This window comes from Hyla sarda, chromosome 9 (genome assembly GCF_029499605.1).
Source record: "Hyla sarda isolate aHylSar1 chromosome 9, aHylSar1.hap1, whole genome shotgun sequence".
Taxonomy (NCBI): Eukaryota; Metazoa; Chordata; class Amphibia; order Anura; family Hylidae; genus Hyla; species Hyla sarda.
The window spans coordinates 160,747,950-160,769,209 of record NC_079197.1 but is presented as its reverse complement, the minus strand read 5'-3'; the positions used below and the strand labels follow the sequence as shown (position 1 = coordinate 160,769,209).

General features: G+C 43.1%; 2 protein-coding genes across 2 annotated transcripts; both read right to left on the bottom strand.

Moving 5' to 3' along the window:
• Positions 1-1,988: 1,988 nt before the first annotated feature.
• LOC130291961 (olfactory receptor 8D1-like) lies at positions 1,989-3,390 on the bottom strand. The gene has a single exon (XM_056541392.1). It carries the CDS (start codon positions 2,922-2,924, stop codon positions 1,989-1,991), a length of 936 nt encoding a protein of 311 aa, XP_056397367.1. The 5' UTR covers positions 2,925-3,390.
• Positions 3,391-12,004: 8,614 nt separating this feature from the next.
• On the bottom strand, positions 12,005-12,946 carry LOC130291960 (olfactory receptor 8D1-like). The gene has a single exon (XM_056541391.1). The coding sequence runs from the start codon at positions 12,944-12,946 to the stop codon at positions 12,005-12,007; it is 942 nt and encodes a 313-aa protein (XP_056397366.1).
• Between the last annotated feature and the right edge of the window lie 8,314 nt (positions 12,947-21,260).

Here is a 21,260-nt window from a genome sequence, read left to right as displayed (position 1 = left end):
CAAAATAAAATTCCCGGAGGCACCAGAGTCCAAGCAGGCCAAGGCTGAGAGGGAGGAGTTGGCTGTAGGAGAAATCCGCACGGGCACCGTGAGACGTGGAGAAGAAGATTTAGAACCAAGAGATGCCACACCCACGTGAGCTGGGTGCGTGCGTGCGTTTCCCAGGCGTGGAGGACGGATAGGGCAATCCACCAAGAAATGCTCGGTACTGGCACAGTACAGACAGAGATTCTCTTCTCTACGGCGATTCCTCTCTTCCTGGGTCAGGCGAGACCGATCCACTTGCATGGCCTCCTCGGCGGGAGGCCCAGGCATAGACTGCAAAGGATGCTGTGGGAGAGGTGCCCAGAGATCTAAGTCTTTTTCCTGGCGGAGCTCTTGGTGTCGCTCAGAAAAACGCATGTCAATGCGGGTAGCCAAATGGATGAGTTCTTGGAGGTTGGCAGGAATCTCTCGTGCGGCCAGCACATCCTTGATGCGACTGGATAGGCCTTTTTTAAAGGTCGCGCAGAGAGCCTCATTATTCCAGGATAGTTCAGATGCAAAAGTACGGAATTGTATGGCGTACTCGCCAACGGAAGAATTACCCTGGACCAGGTTCAGCAGGGCAGTCTCAGCAGAAGAGGCTCGGGCAGGTTCCTCAAAGACACTTCGGACTTCAGCAAAAAAGGACTGGACTGTGGCTGTGGCAGGATCATTGCGGTCCCAGAGCGGTGTGGCCCAAGACAAGGCCTTTCCTGAAAGAAGGCTTACTACGAACGCCACCTTAGACCGTTCTGTAGGAAACAAGTCTGACAACATCTCCATATGCAGGGAACACTGAGACAAAAATCCACGGCAGAGTCTGGAGTCCCCATCAAATTTGTCCGGCAGGGACAAGCGGAGGTTAGGAGCGGCCACTCGCTGCGGAGGAGGTGCAGGAGCTGGCGGAGGAGATGGTTGCTGCTGTAGCAGGGGCAGAATTTGCTGTAACATGGCGGTCAACTGCGACAGCTGCTGTCCTTGTTGGGCAATCTGCTGCGATTGCTGAGCGACCACCGTGGGAAGATCAGCGAGACTTGGCAGCGGCACCTCAGCGGGATCCATGGCCGGATCTACTGTCACGATTCGGCTTCCAGGTAGTGGATCCTCTGTGCCAGAGAGGGATTGGCGTGGACCGTGCTAGTGGACCGGTTCTAAGCCACTACTGGTTTTCACCAGAGCCCGCCGCAAAGCGGGATGGTCTTGCTGCGGCGGTAGTGACCAGGTCGTATCCACTAGCAACGGCTCACCTCTCTGGCTGCTGAAGATGGGCGCGGTACAAGGGAGTAGGCAGAAGCAAGGTCAGACGTAGCAGAAGGTCGGGGGCAGGCGGCAAGGTTCGTAGTCAGGATGGGTAGCAGAAGTTCAGGTACACAGGCTTTGGACACACTAAACGCTTTCACTGGCACAAGGCAACAAGATCCGGCAAGGGAGTGCATGGGAGGAGGTCAGATAAAGGCAGGGAGCAGATGGGAGCCAATTAAGCTAATTGGGCCAGGCACCAATCATTGGTGCGCTGGCCCTTTAAGTCGCAGAGAGCTGGCGCGCGCGCGCCCTAGAGAGCGGAGCCGCGCGCGCCAGCAGATGACAGCAGGGGACCGGGACGGGTAAGTGACCTGGGATGCGATTCGCGAGCGGGCGCGTCCCGCTGTGCGAACCGCATCCCCGACGGCCATGACAGTGCAGCGCTCCCGGTCAGCGGGACTGACCGGGGCGCTGCGGGGAGAGAGACGCCGTGAGCGCTCCGGGGAGGAGCGGGGACCCGGAGCGCTAGGCGTAACAGTTACATTGATGGAACAAATCAAAAGTTATTGCTCTAGCTGTGTCCGCAGGGCCATAAGGAGCTGCTCCCTGGTGGGTTAATGATGTATGATGCTTTAGTAATAACAAAATATCCATCCATATTTGCTTTTGGTACAAAAATAATAACTTTGCAAATTTTTTTTTTATTTACTTTAGTTACATTTCTAGAATTTACTAGTTTTGACCCTCCGCTTTATAGCTAATGTGATATCTTTATTTTTTAAGCTATAGATCAATGGATTCACTACGGGGATAAAGATGGCATTAAACATAGCAGACAATTTACTGGATTCTGTCGATCTTTTAGATTTAGGTGTAAAATATTGAAAGGAGAAAGTCAAATAGAGAAGGATGACGACCGTAAGGTGAGAAGAACAGGTGTAGAAGGCTTTACGTCTTCCAATGCTAGTGTGGATCTTAAGTATGACGATGATAATGAAAATGTAAGGCGTGAATGTCACAAGAAAAGGCAGCAAACCAAAAAGAAAAGTTCCTGCCGTAAACATGAGCATCTGTAAAATGGCGATGTCATCACAAGTGATTTCCATAAGAGGGACGATGTCACAGAAGAAGTGGTTGATCTCATGAGACCTGTAACAAGAAAAGTTTGAAACTAAAATGGTAGGTGTAAGAACTATAAGCAAACCAGATATCCAGGAGGCGAAAGCCAACTGAAGACAAACTTTTTGAGTCATGAGTGCATTATATAGTAATGGATTACAGATGGCCAGATATCGGTCATAACTCATCACCGCTAGTATTACAAATTCATTAAACGTTAGAGCTGCGAAAAAGTGCATTTGTACCATACAAGGCAAGTAAGGAACCGACTTATCCCCTAATATGAAGTTAGCAAGGATCTTGTGAAGAGAGACTGTGGAACAAGACATGTCCACCAAGGACAAGTTGGCCAGAAAGAAGTACATGGGAGTGTGGAGTTGACGGTCCAAACAGAATAGTGTGAGAATGGTCATGTTACCTCCAAGAATGATGATGTAAATAAAAAGAACCAGTAGAAAGATGGGAAGCTGAAGTTCTGGAACGCTCGAGATACCTCTGATAATGAAATAGGTGAGCATTGTATGATTTGGTGCATTCATGGTTAGGGTGGAATTCTGTAAACTTTAAGAAATAATTTGTTACAAATTAATTTAATTGGGCCACATAGCTGTCTTCTAGATCAGTGGTCCTCAACCCAGTTATCAACATTTCATATTTTTAGCTACTCCATTGTAATAGAACAGAGAAAAAAATCTTGCACTGTTGGTGGGCCTTGAGGACTGGGATCTATATGCCATTGTGTGTATATTTAAAATAAATAAATAAAAATACCAACCCTGGTAGGCACAACCTATGGACAGATTTAGAGATGTTCAAACCTTTAGGGACTTCTAATAATTTAGAGCCTAAGACTGCCAAAATGGGTTATAAATAACCAACTTAGCCTATGTTAAATTCTAATGTTGCTACTGATGATCAAAGCTTGGGAACCAGAGGAAGATGAGCAACTGCCAGACCACCCACAAAACATGTCCCCTTGTCCTTCACCAAGACTCATTAGGCAAGTATCTGGCAGCCCCAAATACAAAAAAAAATTTCCTAAATGAAATTTTGGTTAAAGGGGTATTCCGGCCAAAAACATCTTATCCCCTATCGAAAGGATAGGGGATAAGATGTCTGATCGTGGGGGGCCCACCACTGGGACCCCCCGCGATCTCCCTACAGCAGCCCACATTCTATGCGAAGCTGCGTCTGAAGCCTACGGGCTTCCGAGACGGGGACATCACGCCATGCCTCCTTCATTAATTTCTATGGGAGGGGGCGTAACGGCCTCAATGCCCCCTCCGATAGACATGAATGGAGGGGGCATGGCATGACATCACGTCCCCGTCTCGGAAGCCCGGAGGTTTCTGAAACTTCAGACGCAGCTACGCATAGAATGCGGGCTGCTGCAGGGAGATCGCGGGGGTCCCAGCGGCGGGCCCCCCGCGATCAGACATCTTATCCCCTATCCTTTCAATAGGGGATAAGATGTTTTTGGCCGGAATACCCCTTTAACTTTCACCTTGTTTGAGGTACTAGGCAAAAAAAGGGTTGTCCACTTTTACTAATGGAATGATGTTCTTCTAGAACCGTCAGTGAACAGTTATATTATTTTGAAGAATCCAACAGAAAGTTTGTTCAATTCCCCTATTGCACCATCGCAGGAGATATAAAGCACTACAGAACCCATCAGTGAGCTATCCATATATTGCATGGGCATGCTAAGTCCTCCAGAGCATCTCTAGATGCGCTTACTGATGGATGAAGATGAAATTCGTTTAGCTAATGATGGTCATTTACCTGATCTGGTAGACTATACTCAGGAAATTATAATCTTGTAGAAGAGTCGTAGAAATTAGGCTTCAAAATTTTCTCTAAATCCCCCCGACCCCATCTGGTATCTTTGAAGCAGCACAAAAGAAAGGGAAAAAAGAAAGTGCTGAGATTTTATAGTCTTCTGACGGTGTACAGCTCAGGATCAGTGTCATTGGATGTTAATTGATCTCTTGGGGGCAAATAACTATGTGTCCCTTTAATTGGTGATTAACACTAAGTCACAGTTAAATATATGCACTGTATACAAAAATAGTGAAAATAAGACTGCTCCTTGTTAAACTGAATTCATCACCTAGATTTCTTTCACTGATGAATACTGAAACATGTTCTTTTTTTTAAAATCAGTTTCTATTTTTTAATAGTAATTTACATTTTTAACACATTAATATAGGGGATAGCCATGTTGCCTGTGTGGTTTTGACAGCATTTTGGGATATGCTTTACTGCAAGCGCCATTGACAAAGTACAAAGCATTGACATCATCATGAAAACTGTGCAAGGACACTTAGGTCCTCTGCGGCTCCAGACCTTGTAGGCCACAAGCCTAAAACTACCTTAATAAAAAATAAATAATAATAAAAAATTGTTTATAGAAGAAACATATGGCACCCTCCTTAGTGGTGCAAAGTAGGATTCTAATCCCTTCGTAATCAATAAAGGAAAACTTGGCACTCAATATTTGAGATTCTTGTGTATTTTGTTGATGCAATCCAAAAATACAGAAATAATCTAATGTTTCGGTCCATTTAAGGACCTTCCTAAGAGATCTGTAATAAGCGACAACAACATCGCGGTAAGAAAAAGAATGACATCATCTGTATTTCCATAAAGAAATGAATACACAAAAATAATACGATCAATAACACCAGAGTAGCATGTTGTCATAAATTGGAATGTCACAGGGAACAACAGAAATCATCAGTGATGGTAAGGATTATTCCCGGTCATCTCAGTTGTAATCACTCGCCCTCCGCATGATTGATAGCCTGCATCACCGCTCTGCTCTCTAAACAGAAGGAGCAGAGTGGTGAAGTGGACTGTGGCCGGGCTGTCAATCACATGCAGAGGGCGTGATTAACAGTCGGAAGGACCAGGAAGGCAAGTATAGCTCCCTGCCCAGGGGACTACTTACAGGGCCAACAGGGGAAGACTTTTTAACCTTATATTCTCATTATCCCTGTGGGTAAGATCATCTCCCAGGGATGGTGAGGATGAAGATTATATTACTCCTACTACATTACTACATTACTCCTACTACATTTAACACTTGGTAAAATCACATGATTGGTTCCCTTTAACCAAAACAATGAATAGTGGACAATGGTTGTACTGAGTGATAATTTAGATGGGTAGACAGTTTTGGCACATGGAATATACTTACCTGTCACATGAAAACATAGTCAACTATCTGCATTCCGGTGGCTTCTGTTAGTTGCTGTCTTGGGCTGGGTTCACACTACGGTTTGTAATTACGGTTCCCGTATACGGCTGGGAGGAGGGGTGGGCGGGGCTTAATCACGGCGCCCGCACTCAGCAGTATTCGGGAACCGTAGTTAATGTATGTCTATGAGCCGACCGGAGTGAACCGCAGCCTCCGGTCGGCTGCTTTTTCGGCCGTATGCGGTTTCCCGACCGCAGGCAAAAACGTGGTCGACCGCGATTAATCCCCGCCCACCCCTCCTCCCAGCCGTGATTACAAACCGTAGTGTGAACCCAGCCTTACTGGCTCCAGTAGGGTCAGACCAACCAGGGCTGGGTCAAATGCAACTAAGCCATGAGGTTGGATCTCTTCTTGAATCTGGATTCCTTTTGGCATTAATGTATACTCTCTCTACAGGTATTGACTTTTGGCCATTATTTCTCTTTCACCTGTCAAACCCACAAGTCAACAAAAATTACTCTGCAGATGCAACCTACAGCAGCAAAGCCCAGATACCTGTATAGAGGTAGTGTCAGATAGTGTTGGGCATGAATATTCGCATTTCTAATTTTGATTGCGAATATCGCAAATTCACAAGTTCGTGAATATTGCAAATATATTCGCTATATATTCAAAATTGTGAATATTCATTTTTCTGCATATTCACATATTCGCATATGCGCATATTCGCATATGTGAATATTCGCATATTCCTTCTTTTCACTTGTGGGCCAATTAGAATGATGCAAATAAACTTGTCAGAAGTTATCAACAACATCCCTAGCAACCAATAGTAAAGTTGCCCACCCCTCACTGTTTTCTTCATTGAATACGCAAATATGCGAATATAATGAATACGCTAAATTCGCAAATATAAGACGAATATTCGTCTATATATTTGTGAAATATCGCGAATTCGAATATGGCCAATGCGGCTCATCACTACTGTCAGATTAAAATGTTTTTTAAATGTTGCACATCTTGGCAAAACATTAACTATTAATGAGATATACTTAATACGAAAATGATATTTCCTTTTTATAGAAAGCCAGAAGACCCCATACTATCCAGAACATAATCCTGCAACATCATCTTTGTCCCAGCTGAGGCACATGCTGGGACAAAGTCCAGGAAGTGAGGGCGGGACTATCGCTCCTCTGTGCTCACTCCTGTCCAAAAACAGAGAGGAGGGGGTCACAGACCAACCTGTAGTGACTGGATGAAGAGACCCAGCATGGCACAGCAGACTCAGTGAGGAAGTGAATGAATGGTGAGTGAGGGCGGGCTCAGCGCTTGCCTCAGACCCACCCCTACCTGAGCAGTGAATGTCATAATGAGTGAGCAGCAGAACAAAGGGATTTGTGAACTAAATACAGAAGCTAGACACATAAAAATACATGTAAAAAAAAAAAACAGCATCACCTTGTGAGTAACATATAGAAGCATTATTTTTTATTTGTAACATGACAGGTACGCTATCTCCTCTGCCCCATGACTTACCCCTGGCTTCACACTCCCTTCTCGCAGTGAGCAGAATGTTTTTGCCCTGCTCCTATGTACACTGCTCAAAAAATAAAGGAAACACTTAAACCACACAATGTAACTCCAAGTCAATGACACTTCTGTGAAATCACACTGTCCACTCAGGAAGAACACTGATTGACAATCAATTTCACATGCTGTTGTGCAAATGGAACAGACAACAGGTGGAAATTATAGGCAATTAGTAAGACACCTCCAATAAAGGAGTGGTTCTGCAGGTGGTGACCACAGACCACTTATCAGTTCCTATGCTTCCTGGCTGATGTTTTTGGTCACTTTGGAATGCTGGCAGTGCTTTCACTCTAGTGGTAGCATGAGACAGAGTCTACAACCCACACAAGTGGCTCAGGTAGTGCAGCTCATCCAGGATGGCACATCAATGCGAGCTGTGGCAAAAAGGTTTGCTGTGTCTTTCAGCGTAGTGTCCAGAGCATGGAGGCGCTACCAGGAGACCGGCCAGTAAATCAGGAGACGTGGAGGAGGCCGTAGGAGGGCAACAACCCAGCAGCAGGACCGCTACCTCCACCTTTGTGCAAGGAGGAGCAGGAGGAGCACTGCCAGAGCCCTGCAAAATGACCTCCAGCAGGCCACAAATGCACATGGAGGCCACACACACTACTGAGCCTCCTTTTTACTTGTTTTAAGGACATTACATCAAAGTTGGATCAGCCTGTAGTGGGGTTTTCCACTGTGATTTTGAGTGTGACTCCATATCCAGACCTCCATGGGTTGACAAATTTTATTTCCATTGATAATTTTTGTGTGATTTTGTTGTCAGCGCATTCAACTATGTAAAGACGAAAGTATTTCATATAATTAGTTCATTCATTCAGATCTAGGATGTGTTATCTTAGTGTTCCCTTTATTTTTTTGAGTGACGGCACACTTGCTTCACATTTGAGTAATAGTCTCTCTCTTTCTTCCTGGCTTGGGTGTCTCTTACTTTTTGTCACAATCAAAACTGACACCCTTTGTGATCTCGTGATGAAGGGTGATACTCTGGGAGACCTGCTGCACCCTCCTGTCTGTAATGCCTGACACTGTTTTGGAATATTAAATGCTCAACTCTATCACTTTGTGGCTAAACAGTGGGACGGCCTAAGCCTTTTTAAGGATCTATCTCCTTTTGACACGTGATGGAACACCTGCCATTATGAAAATTTCTCTGATTTATAACCTTTTGCTTGATAATTCACTTGACCCAAAGCTCCCTTTTCAATCCAGTTTGGAGAGAGCATTGGGGCATACTTTCACTTTCACTGAGGAGGAATTGGCAATGTCTTTATTTTTATGTCACAAAAGGCACAGGAAACTTATTCTAAGATATTGACGCGTTAGCATAGAGTACCATTGCTTCTTCATAAGTTTTATCCTCAGACGTCAGAGGTGCTGGCATTGCGTGCAGGAGGTGAGTACCATGGTTCATATTTGGCGGGATTGCTCCTTGCTTCGTAGTTTTGGTAAGGCTTCTAGAGCTTACACATACAATAACTTGATTCCAGTTGCAGGATGATCTGGCTCCTTTGCTCCTATATAGTGTGCCCCATACCATTTAATCTTTATATAATTTTCTCATTATCTCATAGTGCCCAGGACCGTGATCCCATGTCTATGAAAATTTTTTTATCCACCCATTATAACTGAATGGTTCACTGAAATTAGCCATGTCCACCATATGGAAGAAAGACTAGTGGCCCATTCATCTCGAGAGGTTAAACATGACAAGGTGTGGCTTCCCTTGGTAGAATATATTCATTCAGATCTGTATAGGATGACCTAGAGGTGAAGTGTTGTTTATAGGTTTCCTTTTTCCTCTTGTTAGTTGGGTCTCTTATTTTTCAATTCTTTTATTATATCTGTGCTTCTATTTGTTTCCCCTGTCTATTGAATGTTGGGGGTACTTATGTTTCTCGTTCTACTTACTTGATTTTAGTGAGGATCTGCCTACTGAGCCTGGCCCATTTGGTCTTTGGATTGGGTATTCTACAGTATTTCTTTCATGTACCGATATTCTTGTACTTGCTCTTTAGATTTTTAGATTTCTTGTTTTATTTTTTATTTGCTCCCTCCCTCTTCCCTGCACTGTACTGCGTCTGACCAAGTGGAATTACTGTATTTATATTATATGGTGTAGTGTGATATGTTTCCCTACCTTTCCTATGTTTTCCTTGTTCTCCTTTTTTTTGTTTTGTTTTGTCTTTTCTTTTAAGGATGGTTGCCCTTAGTGTATTGTTAATTTTTACTCTTGAAAGTGAATAAAACATAACATAAGTCTAAAACATAATAATAAAAACTTTATTATCTTAAAAAATTGTATAGATCTGGATCCATCTATAAAAATATATATATATCTATCTATCATAACATTACAAATGTATTGCCACCCAATGGTCAAGGAGACATGAATCTCAGGAATGTTCACTAGAAGAACTTCAGTACAGTCATCCATTTGTCTTTTATGATATCTTTGCCCAACCAAAAATGAGGGACCCAATTCCAGTCTAAACCAAAGTCAGGTGAACCAGACTAGAACCAAGGGAATTCCTTGTCAAGAGTGATGCATATTCCTAGTTAAAAATGTCAGTGACCAAAGTGGGTTACGCATCTTTCAAACAGTAAGGAGAAGGTGAGCAAGGACCTCGTGGCATTCTAAGACATATTGGGCTTTTCACTGGACCAAGTCAACAGAGTAGCTGAGAGAACTATACCAATGTTGTCTGTATTCTGCAGCATTAGGAATTGCAGAACATTAGGAGACCTACAGATTTTATGGAGCTCACCAGGAGCAAACCTTTGTGAATTGTTCCCACCTTTGGTAAAACAAAAATAGAAGACTGTGATTTATTAAGCTCACAGAAAGACTGAATAAATAGGGGAAGAGGGCCCTTGCATCACATTCCAGCCTAGTCTCAGGGTGCTCCCTTACTCTGGCCATATACATCTATGGGATTGCACATATTTGTTGCCTTACTACAATAGTATTTTCTATCTTCTAAGCTAACTGAATAAGATTGCCTCCATGGATCTCTGAGGAAGGAAATCGTACTTTCAGAAACGCGTCAGATCCTTTTTGGCCCTAGGCTCTATCAGTAGTGATGTCACTATTAGCTTTTTGGGTCACGTTTTTGCCCTGTATTAGCAGGGAAGGGAGCCGGTGAGACGCTTCCAGCTGGAGCAAATCTCCCGGCGTTCGACTCCCTGCCACCCCGATACCTCGCATATGTTACAGGACTATTCAAGCTCCGTCTAACAACCGTGACTACCGCAGTGAAATCACAAGTTAGTGGAGCGATTGTAACTCTACATTGAAGTGGTACAACTATCATCATTAAGAGAGTGGATTACCGAGTGCCGTATCTCTAACATTGATCTGGTATGAACCAGTTTGTTTTCAATTTAAACAAGTGATATGATATACTAGTCATTTTATTGTATTGCACCTCCCATAGCGCCGATACACATTTTCCTTTACAGTTTGAACTACTTTTTGAGTGGAAATACAGGGATCCACTCAGATGTATCTAGGCTGCTAATTACAGACATCTAGTGCTCCGGTGCTGTATATATATATATATATATATATATATATATATATATATATACATATATATATATATTTACAAATCTGTTTACATTTCTTGCACCAGTTGATTAAAAAAAATTTTTTTTCACTGGAGTACTCCTTTAAGCCCTGGACATGTTTAATACACAGATATCTCTTGTATGGGCACTGATAATCATGAAATATTACGTGAGATGCTTCCTCCAGAATTTTCAGTGATTTACAATCTTGGTGCCAAATTCTGCAATTTTGGCGTGAAAAAAAACAAAAACAAAAGTGCCACGAAAATGAACTGTCACATATTTTCATATTTTCAAAGCAGCCCAAGAGACCTTTTGACAATGTGAGAAGAAAAAAAGTGTGATTAATATCTCCCCCAATGTTTATGATCCCACATGGTAAATGACTAAACGTAAAACACCAGAAATGTAGATTCTTGGTTACGTCATATATCAGAAAAAAAAGAATAAAAAGTTATCAAAAAGTCACATCTAAACCAAATCTTTACTGATAAAAACTACAGATCATAGCACAAAAATGAGCACTCATACATAATGCTTATCAGCTGCTGTATGCTACAGAGGAAGTTGTGTAGTTCTTTTCATTCTGACCACAGTGCTCTCTGCTGACACCTCTGTCCATGTCAGGAACTGTCCAGAGAAGGAGCACATCCCCATAGCAAACCTCACCTGCTCCGGGCAGTTCCTAATATGGACAGAGCTGTCAGCAGAGAGCACTGTGGTCAGACTGGAAAGAACATCAACAAAGAACTCAACTTCTTTTGTAGTATACAGCATCTGATAAGTACTGAAAGGTTTAAGATTTTTTAATAGAAGTAATTTACAAATCTGTTTAACTTTCTGGAGCCAGTTGATTTAAAATAATGTTTTTCACCGGAGTACCCCTTTAAGCATACAGTTTTTGTTAAAAATGTTTTACATTTTCCAAGTACAGTAATAGACAAACTAAATAAATTGGGTATTGTTTTAATTATACTGACCCTGAGGGGGAAAAAAAGAATATGTACCATTAAATGCACTGCTTAAAAACAAAACGCCACAAAATTAGCAAAACTGCAATTTTTTTTCCAATTTCAACCTGCATAATTTTTTTTTTCTTGCAACATACATTTTATGGCAAAGGTGAAAGGTGTCATTGCAAAGTACAATTGGTCACACAAAAAACAAGACCTAATATGGGTCTGACAATAGAAAAATAAAACAGGGCTTTTAGAAGGAGAGGAGGAAAAAACGAAAAGGCAAAAATTGTCTGTGTCCTCAAGGTGTTAATTTACACAATTTGAGCCTCCGCTTTATAGCTAATGTCATCTCTTTATTTTTGAAGCTGTAGATCAGTGGGTTTACTATGGGGATAAAGACAGTATTAAACATGGAAAACATTTTACTGGATTCAGTCGATCTTTTCGATTGTGGTGTGATGTACTGAAAGCAGATGATCAAAAAGAGAAGGATGACGACGGTGAGGTGAGAAGAACAGGTGTAGAAGGCTTTACGTCTTCCAAAGCTAGTGCGGATCTTAAGTATGGTGATGATAATAAAAATGTAAGGCGTGAATGTCACAAGAAAAGGCAAGAGAACAAAAGTAGTAACTCCTACTGTAAAAATTACTATCTCTAAAATGGCGATGTCATCACAAGTTATTTCCATGAGAGGAACAATGTCACAGAAGAAGTGATTGATCTCATGAGACCTGTAACAAGAAAAGCCTGAAACCATAATGATAGGTGGAAGGAGATTGACGAAACCAGAAATCCAGGAAACCAAAGCTAACCCTACACAGACCTTCTGGGTCATGATTGTATGGTATAGTAACGGATTACAGATGGCCACATATCGGTCAAAACTCATCACCGCTAGTATTGCAAATTCATCAAACATTAGAGCTGCGAAAAAGTACATCTGTACCATACAAGCCAGGTGAGAAACCGACTTATCTCCTGATAGGAAGTTGGCAAGGATCTTGTGAAGAGAGACTGTCGAACAAGACATGTCCACCAAAGACAAGTTGGCCAGAAAGAAGTACATGGGAGTGTGGAGTTGACGGTCCAAACAGAATAGTGTGAGAATGGTCATGTTACCTCCAAGAATGATGATGTAAATAAGAAGAACCAGTAGAAAGATGGGAAGCTGAAGTTCAGGAACACTCGAGATACCTCTGATAATGAAATAGGTCTCCATGGTCTGGTTTGGTGCATTCATGGTTAGGGCGAATTCTGTAAATGTAACCAATTCATTATTAAACTTAGCAAACACCGTGGATGCCGGACATCTGTTTCTTCTACTGTAATTCATTACTACAAACAACTGCACAATAAAAAAAAACTAATTCAAGACACAATACTGTCCTACTGCCCCACCTTGGACTTTTCTGGGACCTGTTGTACAGAATTAGAAAAACATGGCTACTTTCTTCCAAAAACAGTGCCACATCTGTCCACAGTTTGTGGGCAGGTGTCCATTCAGTTTAATGAAGCCAAGCTACAAAAACAAACACAACCGATGGTCACAAGTGTGGCACTGTACCTAGATAGGAAAGGCCATCAATGCTTGATCAGTGGAGGTGCAAAAATCCCAAACAGCACCAACAAAACCAGCACAATTGTTGACCCAGGCACTATGTGTGGATCATACAAGCTCTTGTGGCTAATACCACAAGCATCACAGCCTCTTTACTGTTCTGATCTGTGCAGTCCTGAAGGTCAAATTCCTATTGATTAACTGTAATATTACCTTAGTGAAATTAATAGCAAGTCATTCAAAAATAAGTTGTTAAAAAAACATACGATAGGGGCCCATGTGCACTACAGAAATTCTGCCCAGAATTAATTTCATTTGCAGCAGCCTCCCATTATATTCAATGGGATTCTGCTGCTCTGTTCACACGGATGAAGTTCCCCAGTGGAAATTCTGGATTATGAACTCCACTGAAAGAATAAATATGTTAATTTTTTGGTGGAATTCTGCCAAAAAAAAAAAAGAATGATGGGCCGCAGATATCCTAAACCAGTCTTAAGACTTTTTGGGTTTAAGTAGAGGAAATATAAAGTCTCTAGTAGAATAATGGACTTTCAACACATTCTGTAAAAACTGTATTAAAGGGTTTATCCAGGAATATTAACACAGCTAATTTCTTTAAAAAACAGCTTCTCATCTGTCTCCAGGTTGGATGTGGTTTTATAACTTGGCTCCATTCACTTTAATGAAACTGAGCTGCAGAACCACACCCAACCTGGAGACAGACGGGAAGCGTTTTTTGAAAGAAAGAAGCCATGTTTTTCTATTCATGGATAACCCCTTTAAGAATGTTCGTTCATGATCAGAGCCTCAGATCATCCAACCAACGCTTAATTGTTAACTGTACAGTCATTTACTCCTGATAGATTTCCCATGTAAAGGCTCCGTTGACATGGCACTTGTTAAATAGTTCATCTGCAATTACAATGGACAATAATCTTCCCAATGTGGACAATTTCCCTAAATGAAAGTTACAAATATCACTGAACAGAACTCCACCACTAGAAAATAATGAGGAATTACTAGGAAGAAATAATTTTTTACATTTGAATAATCACAATTCTTGAGCATTATAAAAAGTGTATAGGTCAATTTTGGTCCAAACCATCAGGGTTTATATGGATTATATGTAGCCTACTTGTATGAATATTTGATAAACAACATTTCTTTCTAACATTGCTGTTCGTGAGTTAGTCCCTAGAAGACTCCAACACAACTTGTCCACACATGAGGTGAGGGTTTGGTAGCCCCCATGAGCACTATAACAAAAATTGCTAAAAACAATTGAGGACATCTTTATAATCTGTCAATGAATACCTAAAACCCACAAGTAGCTTAAAAGTGGTGTCTATGTTAATAACTGATACAATGTACCCCATAGACTGATCTGCAGCTAGAACTCCTAGATTTGCTGGGGAACCCAGCAGTAAGTGTTCAGTTCTCTACATGACCCCCAAGAGGGAATTTAAGAATCACATGACCCCTCTTAAAAATCAGTGGGTTGTCCACATCCTTCATGGACATGGTGGGTCCTCCAGAGAGAAGCTCATTGTAGAAGCTTTCTGATCTACAATAAGGAAAGCCGTCTTTAATGTTGACTAGTTACCTGATCTTGTAGCTGATCCTTAGCAGATTATAGTCTTCCAGATGTTCTGCAGAGATTAGGCTTCAACTTTTTCAATACATTTTTACCTTTGTTTTGAAAAATGTATGTAAGAAAACATGGCAGTAAGGAGGTCTTTCAATATAATTGAAGCAACATAGAAAAAAATGTGTCAATGTACTAAAAACACAGCTTTTTATAGTCCCTGGACGGGGTAAAGTTCATGTTCAGTGTCACTGGATTGTTAAGGATAATTGATCTCTTGGGTGCAAACAACTTTGTTTGGCTTTAATTGGTGATTAACACAAAATCACAGTTACATTGGAACTAGATATAATAAAGCTGTGCTATATTACACCATTCACACAATAAATCACAGCCTTCTTAGGACTGTTACAACACATCTAAAATGAGAAGTGAAGTAACTGTGACAATAGTTTTAACTAAAAATAGCCAATTATTTGGCGTCCCCAGCTTCTAAAATGACTCACAGTACAGTATGTGTCTTTGTGGTTTCAGACTACAAACAAACCCTGTGTAGTTCAATCCTGTAGGCACGTGCTCCTCCTCTTCTTGCTACCCTGCAGACCACTTAAAGGGGTACTCCGGCGCTAAGACATCTTATCCCCTGTCTAAAGGATAAGGGATAAGATGCGTGATCACGGGGGTTCCGCCACTGGGGACCCCCATGATCTTGCACGCAGCACCCCGTTACAATCAGTCCCCGGAACATGTTCGCTCCGGGTCTGATGACTGGCAAAAATGTTGTCACACAGCTGTCACACCCCCTCCCATAGGCTTGCATTGAGGGTGCGAAGCGTGACATCACACCGGGGCGGGGCTGTGACATCACAATGCTCTGGCATCGTGATCTCCAGCGTACATGCTCCGGGGACTGATTGTAACAGGGTGCTGCGTGCAAGACCACGGGGGTCCCCAGCGGCGGGACTTCCGCGATCAGGCATCTTATCCCCTATCCTTTGGATAGGGGATAAGATATCTTAGTGCCGGAGTACCCCTTTAAGAAGAACAATTTCTTTACAAACAGCATCCCACATAAGTAAGTCCACTCCACTGAAGAAATGCCCCTCTGCTACAATGTAATGTAGTGAGTGCACATCCTGTATAACAGTGTTTAATGTTGTGTCCCCTCAAAACAACTCAACACAGACATTAATGTCTAAACCTTGGCAACAAAAGTTAGTACACCCCTAAGAAGAAATGTTCAAATTGGGCCCAAAGTGTCAATATTTTGTGTGGCCACCATTATTATCGAGCACTGCCTTAAGCCTCTTAAGCATGAAGTTCACCAAACCTTCACAGGTTGTCACTGGACTCCTCTTCCTATGCTCCATGATGACATCATGGAGCTGGTGGATATTAGAGAACTTGTGCTCCCCAATTTTCTGTTTGAGGATGCCCCACAGATGCTCAATAGGGTTTAGGTCTGGAGACATGCTTATCCAGTCCATCACCTTTATCCTCAGATTCTTTACCAAGGCAGTGGTGGTCTTGGAGATATTTGGGGTGGTTATCATATTAGAATACTGTCCTGCAGCCCAGTCTCTGAAGGGAGGGGATCATGTTCTGTTCAGTATGTCACAGTATATGTTGGCATTCATGGTTCCCTCAATGAACTGTAGCTCCCCAGTGCCAGCAGCACTCATGCAGGCCCAGACCATGACACTCCACCACCATGCTTGACTGTAGGCAGGACATACTTGTCTTTGTACTCCTGGTTGCCGTCACACACGCTTGACGCCAGCTGGACCATCTTGGTCTCATTGGACCACAGGACATGGTTCCAGTTATCCATGTCCTTAACCCCTTAAGGACAATGGACGTACTCCTACGCCCCCGTTTCCGAGTCCTTAAGGACCGAGGACGTAGGAGTACGTCCTGTCCTTTCCCGGCCCCCCGCCGCTAGCCGGAGGGGAGCCGGTGCCCGATGCCTGCTGAAATCGTTCAGCAGGCATCGCGGCATATCGCCCAGGGGGGGTCATTATGTGCCCCCATGTCGGCGATGGCCGCAGATCGCTGGACAATTCAGTCCAGCGATCTGCGGCGATTCCGGGTCAATCGGGTCTCCAGTGACCCGGTGACCCGGAATTACTGGCTGATCGGGGCCGTCAGAGATGGCCCCGAACAGCCAGAGCCTGCAGGGGTGAGGTGGCACTGGTGCCACCTCACGATCGCCCTGATTCGTCGGCCGGATTACCGGCCGACCAATCAGGGCGCCTGCTGCGGGTGTCACTCCCGCACCCGCTCCGCCCCTCTTCCGGAGGACGTGAGCGGGTGCGGGAAGACGACCCCCGGTGATGGGGACCCCGATCCCCGGCGTTAATGTTGGGATCGGGGCCCCAGGAGCGACGACGGCGGCGGCGGCGGGACTGACCTGTGCGGCGATCAAGCAGCAGCAGGAGGTGAGTGACAGCCTCCTGCTGTTGCTTAGCAACAGCTCCCAGCATGCAAAAAGGGCATGCTGGGAGCTGTAGTTATGCAACAGCAGGAGGGAGACCACCCAACTCCCAGCATGCACTTATGGGCATGCTGGGACTTATGGTTTTGCAACAGCTGGAGGCACATTCTTTCTATGGAAAAGTGTACCTTCAGCTGTTGTGTAACTACAACTCCCAGCTTGCACAAACAGCTTAAGTGCATGCTGGGAGTTGTAGTGGTGCATCTGCTGGTTGCATAACTACAACTCCCAGCATGCCCGTTGGCTGTCGGTGACTGCTGAGAGTTGTAGTTTTGCAACAGCTGAAGGCACACTGAGTTAAGTAGCAAACCAGTGTGTCTCCAGCTGTTGCATAACTACAATCCCCAGCATCCCCAGCCAAAGTAGTATGCCTCCCGCTGTTGCATAACTACAACACCCAGCATGCCCTTCCGCTGTCCGTACATGCTGGGGGTTGTAGCTTTTGCAACAGCTGAAGGCACACTGGTTGCAAAACACTGAGTTTGTTGCCAAACTCGGTGTTTCACAACCTGTGTGTCTCCAGCTGTTGCAAAACTACAACTCCCAGCATGCACTGATAGACCGTACATGCTGGGAGTTGTAGTTTTGCAACAGCTGGATGTTCCCCCCCCCCCCCCAATGTGAATGTACAGGGTACACTCACATGGGCGGAGGATTACAGTAAGTATCCGGCTGCAAGTTTGAGCTGCAGCAAATTTTCTGCTGCAGCTCAAGCTGCCAGCGAGAAACTACTGTGAACCCCCACCCGTGCGACTGTACCCTAAAAACACTACACTACACTAACACACAATAAAATAAAAAGTAAAAAAACACTACATATACACATACCCCTACAATAAAAATGAAAAACGTCTGGTACGCCACCGTTTCCAAAACGGAGCCTCCAACTGTTGCAAAACTACAACTCCCAGCATGCACTTTTAGACCCTACATGCTGGGAGTTGTAGTTTTGCAACAGCTGGATGTCCCCCCCCCCCCCCCCCCCCAATGTGAACGTACAGGGTACACTCACATGGGCGGAGGATTACAGTAAGTATCCGGCTGCAAGTTTGAGCTGAGGCAAATTTTCTGCCGCTGCTCAAACTGCCAGCGAGAAACTACTGTGAACCCCCCGCCCGTGCGACTGTACCCTAAAAACACTACACTACACTAACACAAAATAAAATAAAAAGTAAAAAACACTACGTATACACATACCCCTACACAGCCCCCCTCCCCAATAAAAATGAAAAACGTCTGGTACGCCACTGTTTCCAAAACGGAGCCTTCAGCTGTTGCAAAACAACTACTCCCAGTATTACCAGACAGCCACTGACTGTCCAGGCATGCTGGGACTTTTACAACAGCTGGAGGCACCCTATTTGGGAATCACTGGCGTAGAATACCCCTATGTCCACCCCTATGCAAGTCCCTAATTCAGGCCTCAAATGCGCATGGCGCTCTCCCTTTGGAGCCCTGTCGTATTTCAAGGCAACAGTTAAGGGTCACCTATGGGGTATCGCCGTACTCGGGAGAGATTGTGTTACAAATTATGGGGGGTATTTTCTGCTATTACCCTTTTTAAAAATCTAAAATTTTTGGGAAACCAACATTTTAGGTAAAAATTTTTTTTTTTTTTTTTTTTACATATGCAAAAGTTGTGAATCACCTGTGGGGTATTAAGGTTCACATTACCCCTTATTACGTTCCCCGAGGGGTCTAGTTTCCAAAATGGTATGCCATGTTGGTTTTTTTTTTTGCTGTCCTGGCACCATAGGGGCTTCCTAAATGCGGCATGCCCCCAGAGCAAAATTTGCTTTCAAAAAGCCAAATGTGACTCCTCCTCTTCTGAGACCTGTAGTGTGCCAGCAGAGCACTTCTCACCCCCATATGGGGTGTTTTCTGAATCGGGAGAAATTGAGCTTCAAATTTTGGGGGGTATTTTCTGCTATTACCCTTTTAAAAAATGTAAAAATTTTGGGAAACCAAGCATTTTAGGTTAAAAAAAATGTTTTTTTTTTACATATGCAAAAGTCGTGAAACACCTGTGGGGTATTAAGGTTCACATTACCCCTTGTTACGTTCCACGAGGGGTCTAGTTTCCAAAATGGTATGCCATGTGTTTTTTTTTTGCTGTTCTGGCACCATAGGGGCTTCCTAAATGCGGCATGCCCCCAGAGCAAAATTTGCTTTCAAAAAGCCAAATGTGACTCCTTCTCTTCTGAGACCTGTAGTGCGCCAGCAGAGCACTTCTCACCCCCATATGGGGTGTTTTCTGAATCGGGAGAAATTGGGCTTCAAATTTTGGGGGGTATTTTCTGCTATTACCCTTTTTAAAAATGTAAAAATTTTGGGAAACCAAGCATTTTAGGTAAAAAAAAAAATTTTTTTTAACATATGCAAAAGTCGTGAAACACCTGTAGGGTATTAAGGTTCACTTTACCCCTTTTTACGTTCCCCGAGGGGTCTGGTTTCCAAAATGGTATGCCAAGTGTTTTTTTTTTTGCGGTTCTGGCACCATAGGGGCTTCCTAAATGCGGCATGCCCCCAGAGCAAAATTTGCTTTCAAAAAGCCAAATGTGACTCCTTCTCTTCTGAGACCTGTAGTGCTCCAGCAGAGCACTTTTCACCCCCATATGGGGTGTTTTCTGAATCGTGAGAAATTGGGCTTCAAATTTTGGGGGGTATTTTCTGCTATTATCCTTTTTAAAAATGTAACATTTTTGGGAAACCAAGCATTTTAGGTAAAACATTTTTATTTTTTTTTTACATATGCAAAAGTCGTGAATCACCTGTGGGGTATTAAGGTTCACTTTACCCCTTGTTACGTTCCCTGAGGGGTCTAGTTTCCAAAATGGTATGCCATGTGTTTTTTTTTTGCTGTCCTGGCACCATAGGGGCTTCCTAAAGGTGACATGCCCCCCAAAAACCATTTGACGCTCCTTCCCTTCTGAGCCCTCTACTGCGCCCGCCGAACAATTAACATAGACATATGAGGTATGTGCTTACTCGAGAGAAATTGGGTTTCAAATACAAGTAAAATTTTTCTCCTTTTTACCCCTTGCAAAAATTAAAAAATTGGGTCTACAAAAACATGCGAGTGTAAAAAATGAAGATTGTGCATTTTCTCCTTCACTTTTCTGCTATTCCTGTGAAACACCTAAAGGGTTAATACACTTATTGAATGTCATTTTGAATACTTTGGGAGGTGTAGTTTTTATAATGGGGTCATTTATAGGGTATTTCTAATATGAAGACCCTTCAAATCCACTTCAAACCTGAACTGGTCCATGAAAAATAGCGAGTTTGAAAATTTTGTGAAACATTTCCAAATTGCTGCTGAACTTTGAAGCCCTCTGGTGTCTTCAAAAAGTAAAAACTCATAAATTTTATGATGCAAACATAAAGTAGACATATTGTATATGTGAACCCAAAAATGTTTTATTTTGAATATCCATTTTCCTTACAAGCAGAGAGCTTCAAAGTTAGAAAAATGCAAAATTTTCATTTTTTTCATCAAATTTGGGGATTTTTCACCAAGAAAGGATGCAAGTTACCATAAAATTTTACCACTAATTTAAAGTAGAATATGTCATGAAAAAACAATCTCGGAATCAGAATGATAACTAAAAGCATTCCAGAGTTATTAATGTTTAAAGTGATAGTGGTCAGAATTGCAAAAAACGCTCTGGTCCTTAAGGTGTAAAATGGCCTGGTCCTTAAGGGGTTAATGTGCTTGTCCTCAAAAAACTGTCTACTTTCTTGTGCTATATCTTGAGAAGAGGCGTCCTTCTTGGATGGCAACCATGCAAACCAATTTGATGCAGTGTGCTGCATATGGTCTGAACACTGACAAGCTGACCCCCCACCCCTTCAACCTCTGCCACAATGCCAGCAGCAATCATACATTTACTTCTCAAAGACAACCTCTGGATATG

Excerpts from the sequence above, each read along its gene's own strand:
- LOC130291961 (XM_056541392.1), bottom strand. The coding sequence starts at position 2,924 with ATGAATGCACCAAATCATACAATGCTCACCTATTTCATTATCAGAGGT.
- LOC130291960 (XM_056541391.1), bottom strand. The coding sequence starts at position 12,946 with ATGAATGCACCAAACCAGACCATGGAGACCTATTTCATTATCAGAGGT.